Source organism: Cynoglossus semilaevis, chromosome 11, assembly GCF_000523025.1.
Source record: "Cynoglossus semilaevis isolate Cse_v1.0 chromosome 11, Cse_v1.0, whole genome shotgun sequence".
Classification (NCBI taxonomy): Eukaryota; Metazoa; Chordata; class Actinopteri; order Pleuronectiformes; family Cynoglossidae; genus Cynoglossus; species Cynoglossus semilaevis.
The window spans coordinates 1,838,857-1,847,026 of NC_024317.1; the positions used below are offsets into that span (position 1 = coordinate 1,838,857).

Below are 8,170 nucleotides of genomic sequence, written 5' to 3' on the forward strand. Positions count from 1 at the left end.
TTAACCTTTTCTCACCACAGGTGAGGTTGCTCTGTGGTCTCTGGTGGTCCTGGCTGTCGAGAGGTACATTGTCGTCTGCAAACCTATGGGAAGCTTCAAGTTCACTGGAGCCCACGCAGCAGCCGGAGTCGTTTTCACCTGGATCATGGCCTTTTCATGTGCAGGACCCCCCCTGTTTGGCTGGTCCAGGTGAGTTTTTATCTGTGTCTGTCCCTTTAAATAAGACATTTAATGTTATATCCACGAGAAGCTACAATTGAATTCCTCTCTTCTCACACAGATACATGCCCGAAGGCATGCAGTGCTCCTGTGGACCTGACTACTACACTCTGGCTCCAGGCTTCAACAACGAATCATACGTCATCTACATGTTTGTCGTCCACTTCTTCGTCCCTGTCTTTGTCATCTTCTTTACTTATGGAAGTCTGGTGCTGACAGTCAAAGCTGTGAGTTATCTTTCAAGTCATCAGTGCCTCAGATTTCATGTTTTAAATATTTTGGTGAAGAAATGTCTTTCAATCCTCCTCCTCCTCCTCAGGCTGCAGCCCAGCAGCAGGACTAAGAGTCCACCCAGAAGGCCGAGAGGGAAGTGACACGCATGTGCATCCTGATGGTGTTCGGCTTCCTGATCGCTTGGACACCATATGCCACCTTCACTGGCTGGATCTTCATGAACAAAGGTGCTTCCTTCACTGCCCTGACTGCATCCATCCCGGCCTTCTTTGCCAAGAGCTCAGCCTTGTACAACCCAGTGATCTACGTGCTGATGAACAAACAGGTCGGTTAAACTAAAGGCACTCACACTGATGTAAGTTTGACACAGAGACTTAGTAATTGTTGTGTTCAATTCTGTTTTTTTTCTCTCTTCTCTTCTTCAGTTCCGTAACTGCATGTTGAGTGCGATCGGAATGGGCGGCATGGTGCAGGATGAGACCTCAGTCTCTGCCAGCAAAACAGAAGTGTCCTCTGTTTCTACAGCATAAGACATTTTCAATATCATGGACATTTTTCTTCCTGCAGTTGTTTCCATCAGGAGTTATCCCCAAGATGGACTGACTGGGTTTCAGGGATGGATAAATTACATGACAAACGACTACAGGGACCAAACTCACAGGCTGCATTTTTTCATCCTTTATTTGAAGGATGTTGAATGTTGATGTGAATGATCTCATAATCAACTGGAATACCCCATGATGGCACACAGAAATATGTCTTATCACGATATCACCCAATATTCAAAAATATACTTTATATTCTGTATGTGTTGACTTTAACATTATGAATGGCAAAAATTGTAAATATAAAAAAATGTGTAGATAAATAAATGCATTTATGAAAAGACCGTCAATGACTGGATTACTTTCTTTGGGCCTTGAAAAGTGAAAATCCTTCTGTCTTTAGAAAACATTAAGGTCCACAACATGGTGTCGTGGTCATAAGAGAGGAAAACATTAAGGTCCACAACATGGTGTTTGCAAGCGGGGGGAACATAGTAACTGCAGAAGAAAATGAAGAGAAAGGAAACAAAGGTTTTTGCAGGGGGTAAAAAATATAGTAACTGCTTAAAAACAAGACAAAATACTTAAATGCCTTTTCTGTTTAGATGTTTGCAGTGGTCACTGACCAGAGATTTACTAGTAAAGTCTTCTTTGGCTAACTTAAGTGGAGCACATCCGGTGTTTATGTAACATATCACTGCAAGGCCTCATGTTTTCACAAACCGTAACAAGTACTTAACCAAAATTCAACCGGATAAGACAAACACTCAACACAAAAAGTGACGACAACAACTTCACAAATGAAACTCCAACTTATTTAGGCTACTTAACTTGTGTGATTCAAGATATGTACACACACGGAAATGTAAACCCACGATAGGCTGACATGTACATTGCAACGATAGCCACCCTTATAATCGATAATCAACACAAACAGCGCGGAGAACAAAAAGAGCCTTCTTCCTACCGTCACGTTAGCCTATCTGTCCACAACGGTCCGTGTAGCGTCCATGTTTGGGATCCTAGTCGCCAGATAGTTTGAAAAACTCCAACAAACTTTCTGGCCTTGTGGCCATTTTCTTCCTCATGAGTGAACGTTAAAGGTAACTTCAAATCCAGCGCGTCACCGGAAGTGCGTCCCCTCACCTAGCTCCGTCTTTCCCCTCTTCCGAGAGGATTCTGCCCAAATTAGGGCCTACTTGAAACTCCTTGAAAGTTGGTATTTAAAAATAAAATAAACGAATGTCGGATCAATATGATATTTTTTGTAAAGCCTTTAATTATAATAAATTGTAAATTATATAAAGTACATATAGTCATTATTATGAAGAATCGCGTCGATGTTATACCTTCTTTCTTACATGGCAGTCACGGGGCCACCCCAGCCACAGAGTAGAAACCTCCAATGAAGGCCCATATCGAGTTAATATATTAAAATAACGGCTGTAGGGATTAACACGTTATTTCTGTTAATTAATTGGTGAAAAATAATTAGATTACAATTTCTATTTTAAGGCAGAATTACTATACTGTACTCATCACAAAAAAGCACAGTATTGACAAGTCGAGCTGAATTTGGTTATAATGAAGTTATAATTTTGCATATTTTTCTTGACATTTTTCTGCACTATTACCATGTAGATTAGTCACACATAAATACACACATGAAACATATTCATCTACCTGCTGTTATGTTTTTTCCAGCAATACACATTAAGAAAATAGGTTTGTCCTTTCTGTGAAAGAAAGCTTTTACAGTTATAACACAAATGACATCTGCTTTAATAGAGAATAAAAAGGAGGAAAAAAAGGGAGGGGGGCACCCAGATATATTTGTATAACACTACAGTGTATTAAGTATATACATTTTGCACCTGCACATACATGTATCAACCGGTGCTGAGCACAGTTCTAACCTGGGACTGGGGTCCTCATTTTTCACCAACCAATGAGAGCATTCGGGGTGGGGCTAAGTCTACTGTCACGTTCACAGGAACCAAAGAATCTCTCTGCTGCTTGAGTTGAAATATTTGTGTTCTACCTTGAACATTTAATATATAATACAGCACTATATAATTCTGTGCTTCTTATTCAAGTCAGGACTATAAATTCCAGATAAAAAAACTGTATCGCTGAGCAGCTCCTTTTACTTCTTCTTCAAAGACTGAAGCTGCTGGTTGTCATTTTGCAGAAGTGTCAACCAACATACATTCTCTTCTGATTATAGCTTCAAAGCAGCTTACTGACTCTCGACGGTGGCGACGATGTCGAGATGGCAAAGCTTCTTAAATACTTCCTGCTAAATGGGAAGAGGGTGAAAAAAAAAAACCCCTGAGAGAATTAGGTCAACAGTCAAACAAAATGAAATCAATATTAGATGAGATGAAACTGTATTAGACTCAGGATCTTTGATTATTCTTATCTTTTCCTCAAGATCTTTATCATTGTTATAAATGAGGTACAGGGAAGTTGTATTCAGTTCCATTCAGTGCAACATTTAAAAATATTCTTTTTGAAAACTAAAAAAACAATTTGTTACGGTAAAGGTATTAGCATAATTGTGTAACGTCAGTAAGAATCACTATCAGGTTTTTCCTCCGATAATGAAAAACCGACAAAACAATGCCTGGGTTTTGCACAGAGGATGTGACGGTCAGTATCGCTTGTTATCGGAATCGTAAATCAAGTGTTTGGACAATATCGCCAATATCAGCAAATGTTAATATTGGACATCTCTATTCCTTACTTTTCTGTCCCGTGACCTTTCTGTCAGTCAGAATTTATCATTGACAAGGTCATATACTGTAAGTTATGACAGATTTCTCTCCATGTAAATTTAACACGTTTGATGCTCAGTAATAGAAATAAAATGATTTTTAAATTTTTAAATAAATATTTTAGAGACACCTCATTAGAATGAATGAATGTTAACAAATGTATAAGTGAATAAATATGAACAATCTGTTTGTAAAGTAATAGAATTCCATATCTTATGACAATAAAGTTGACTTTGTCTTTGACTGGATGTGCCTAAGGTGCAGACATTAACTGGTGTTGGTTCAGTGAAGACAAGGTGGACCACGTGTTAATGAGCACTGACAGAGTCACCTGTGCTAACACCAATGAAACTCCAACAGAAAGCCATCTGTCACACAGCTTTCATTTTAATGCCAGTTCCACCAGAAGGATTTCCACTCCAAAGAGCTTGTGTTTATCTGCTTAGCATCCAAAAATTGCCACTAGATCAAGCTGTTACTACTGAAGTCCAGCGCCCTTTAATCTTCAATCCCCACAAATTGGATTTACACCTCGTACGTAAATGAGAGGGATGGATTATGTTGTCTGGATGTGAGGTGGCACGTTAGAGGCGTTCACTATCTCCCCCGAAAAATGTTCTTGACGTAAAAGATTAGAACGTTCACGTGCAACCACACACACACACACACACACACACATACTGTACTGTAATGTACACTGGAGCCTGAAATTCTCAGAGCAAGAATTCAAATTTTCCCCCAATCATTTCAACATTTGTTTTTTAAAAACTCGATGCCGTTCAAACTGCAAAATTCCAGCGAAAAATTCCAACAATATCTCTTCTATCAATTCTTTATAGATAGAAGTCTATCTAAAATATAACATTCTACACTTGTTGAGTTCCACCTGACCTGTAGTCAGAAACCAAGGGGTAATCTGTAGTTTCATGGTAATTAAGTGTCTAAAAGTGGTGAGAGGATTGTGTTACCACCACCACCTCACACACACACACACACCTGCAGAAATCATTCATTGATGAGTCATACTATCGTATATGTATACATGACCAGACATGAGGAAACTATTTTTAGTACAAACAACATCTTGTTGGACAAATTAAGGATAATTAAGAAAAGATGATTAAACTCTGATGATCGTTGATGCTTGTTGCCAAAATAATTATCACAAAGGTTATGGCAGTTGGAGATGGTTCATATCAAATCACACCATGTCAGTCTAACAGTGTAAAACCACACAGTTACAAACTGTATGTTCCTTATTATTTTTTTGTTTCATGTGCGAAAGTAAACTAGTCATTCAGTAGTGATAGATAGATAGATAGATAGATAGATAGATAGATAGATAGATAGATAGATAGATAGATAGATAGATAGATAGATAGATAGATAGATAGATAGATAGATAGATAGATAGATAGATCGATAGATAGATAGATAGATAGATAGATAGATAGATAGAATTGGTCCTTGGATACGCAGGAAGACTTGAGTCTTAAATGAGAGTGATACGGTTATGGTGTGCCTGACACAGCTCTCACAAAGCCTGTGACAGTACAGTCTGCCGCCTTGTGTCCAAAGTTGCGTGTAAATAGCAGGTTAATTGGAATTAGCCTTCTTTCTAACAGCTACCGAACTCTTAACACACTTCTGCGCAGGTTAAGTCTATTGAAACCACTCCACAGGATGTGTCAGTAATCTGCTAATGGGTCACCAACAGTTACTCAATAGCATCCTGTATCACACCAACCAATGGGTGAAAAAATGTCTGTCTTTCAATAAACTCATCAGTAGAGGAACTGCGGGAACTGTGGGCGCGGTTGAACCCACACCTCGGGGAAAAACGCAACAATAAAGGCGGCATGTTTAATCATGTTCAAATGACCTGAACTCACGTACAACACACGAGTGTAAAGCCTGTAATTATTTTTTTTATAGTTGTATTATTAATTAAAACGTCAGTTGTTTTGTTTTTGTTTGTTTTTTTCATTGGAAGGCGCAGCAGCGCTTCTACCTGCGCAAAAGCAGCGCAGTCGCTGCTCTCTTGCAGCAGTTGCGTCTTAAATCTGCGGTTATTTAAGAAGAACACCTTAAAAATACATACGATACCTTACGAAAAAAATGAACCATGAGTTTATCTGTCAAACCGTCGACATATTCAACCGTTGACAAGTTAAATCTGAACATTTAGTTCTTTATTTTCTTTTCGAACTCGATGAATACTTTCGCAACAATTGACTTTATTGTGCAAAATCCACCTTTTTTGTTTTTTTTAAATTACATTTAAATATCTATCCATGCAATGTATAATACAACAAAAACATTCCTTTATGCTCTAACACCCCCGCACTTTGAAAGACGGGGTGGGGACTGAGCAACACAGTCTTTCATTCAAGCAGTATAATTAGAGTGTAAGCTGAAGACCAACGCTTCATGTTGCCCAGCACTAATGTATTGAGTTGCAGCCTGTGTTGACAGTCCAGTGTAAACAATAAGACAAAAGCACTTTTACCACAATTACGAAAAAAAAATGTATTTGGCAGAGATAATTCCATGTTTTTATGCTAGAGACCCGCGTAATAAATAAAAAACCTTACATAAAATGAAGTGACGGCCATTTTAGCCGTGCTACCAACACAATCTTTAATACTTTTTTTCTGTCCATTGTGGTTCAAATAAAAGACGTTTCCTCCGTACCGTCCGCCTGGTTATCTGTGCGGCGAAGCGTGTGTAAGTTGGTGAAAGACTGGAACGCTTCGTGAGTCTTTCCTTTCCTGCGTGAGTCTTCCAACGCTAACTTCTTAGGAGTGCACAGGAGTTTTAGTCTCTGTACAGAATACAATATACTTCTTAGGAGTGCACAGGAGTTTTAGCCTCTGTACAGAATACAAATGTCAAGTCACCTGATCAAACACCAATGACTATGAACCTTTGATGGGTTTATGTTCACTAACAGTAAACATCTTGATAATTAACTTTAATGTCGTTAGAGAAGCTGACGTGACCGTACCTGTGTCAGTGTTCCAGGAGTGACGCTGACTGAATAAAACATCCACAGAGGAACCATGAGGGCCGAAGAAAGGGCCAGAAACCCTCCGATGGTGTAGCCCCACCAGGGGTATTCATAGTTGTTATTGAATTTGGGAGGAGTGTATTTGACCAGCGTGAAGATCAATGTAAACTGAAAACATAAGAGGGGAAAGAATGACAGTGAAATCAAACTAAAAATCAACCATTTGAGACGACGTTGAAATCTGTTTCAACCTTTGACCACGAGGCGGAACGACAACATTTCCTAATAACGCACACTTTCAAGGTCTGAATGAACACAGATAGAGAAATAGTTTCAGCCTCGAACAACGTCTGAAGAAGAACGGTTTCAACACTCACAGTGCAGACTGCTAACGTGAAGAACTTCCAGCAGTATTTCATTAAAGGCCAGGGTCGATATCCAATCATATCCCTTATGTTGTCATAGTGACGATCTGCACCTTTAAAAGGAGTGTCAGTAGTAATAATAGTAATAATAATCTTCTTTGTGTTTATACACAGTGTTACAACAAACAGCTCCTCACCGTAGACCCAGCCAATACAGGTCGACTCAAGAACAGCAAAAAACAAGAGCGTCATCCCGGTGCAGGCGTATTGGTCGAAGAGCTGGAAAATGTAAAGACCTCCCTGCAATTGAGAGAAATCAGAACGTATCAATAGACAAGCGCATCATCTGCGTAGTATTTGACAATGTCTGGGTCTGTACAAAATACAAGCCGAAAAAAAACTGGTAAATATTTGTTGGTCCTGCAGATGTTACTCCCTCAAAAGAAAGAGGAGAGGGTTTGGTTATTTGGTGAATATTATTGGTCGATAAAGCGCTCACTTCTGTAACCATTAAGAGGCCAACAAAGAAGCTTCCAGCATTGATGGCGAGGAGAAGGAGTTTTCGACGACACTGGTTGTGAAAGAACGACGGAAACAGGTCGGAGATGGTGGTGACCAGCGCCTCCTGATAAACAAACTATGGCAACATAAAAACAAACAAATTAACTCATCTCAAGGAGTTAAACATTATTATTATTAATTTTTATTTTTTACCTTTTACCTCGCACCCTGTGCTTCTAACCTGATGTTGCTTACCTCACTGTCTAGTCCGAGGAAGATGATCATAATGAAGAAAGAAACAGCCCAGAGCTGAGGAACGGGCATCATTGCCACAGCGCGGGGGTAGGCGATAAATGCTAAACCAGGGCCTGCGGAGGAACACACCCGGATCACGTTCATATTTTACAGAACAATCAGGAAATGTCTGAAATGTCATAACAAATCAATGTCAAACCTGAGTCGACCACAACCGAGACATCCACGCCTTGCTCTCTCGCCATGAAACCAAGCACCGAGAAG

At 39.5% G+C, this 8,170-nt stretch overlaps 2 protein-coding genes across 2 annotated transcripts in view; one reads left to right on the top strand and one right to left on the bottom strand.

Annotated features, from left to right (window-relative positions):
- Nucleotides 1-1,342, top strand: part of LOC103385781 (green-sensitive opsin-like) — a 2,293-nt gene extending 951 nt beyond the window's left edge. Inside the window, 4 exon segments of the mRNA XM_008319770.3 lie at nt 7-189; nt 281-446; nt 539-778; nt 879-1,342. Of these exon segments, the coding sequence (XP_008317992.1) occupies nt 7-189; nt 281-446; nt 539-778; nt 879-983 (694 nt within the window). The 3' untranslated portion in view covers nt 984-1,342.
- A 4,647-nt stretch (nt 1,343-5,989) lies between these two features.
- LOC103385779 (sodium- and chloride-dependent GABA transporter 2-like) overlaps nt 5,990-8,170 on the bottom strand; it is a 5,913-nt gene continuing 3,732 nt past the window's right edge. Inside the window, exons 9-15 of the mRNA XM_025059892.1 lie at nt 8,106-8,170; nt 7,907-8,019; nt 7,650-7,787; nt 7,348-7,450; nt 7,163-7,263; nt 6,783-6,953; nt 5,990-6,599 (exon numbers count right to left, since the gene is read on the bottom strand). The exon at nt 8,106-8,170 is cut by the window's right edge and continues 15 nt beyond it. Coding sequence (XP_024915660.1) covers nt 6,444-6,599; nt 6,783-6,953; nt 7,163-7,263; nt 7,348-7,450; nt 7,650-7,787; nt 7,907-8,019; nt 8,106-8,170 — 847 coding nt within the window. The 3' untranslated portion in view covers nt 5,990-6,443. The remainder of the gene's footprint in view (nt 6,600-6,782; nt 6,954-7,162; nt 7,264-7,347; nt 7,451-7,649; nt 7,788-7,906; nt 8,020-8,105) is intronic.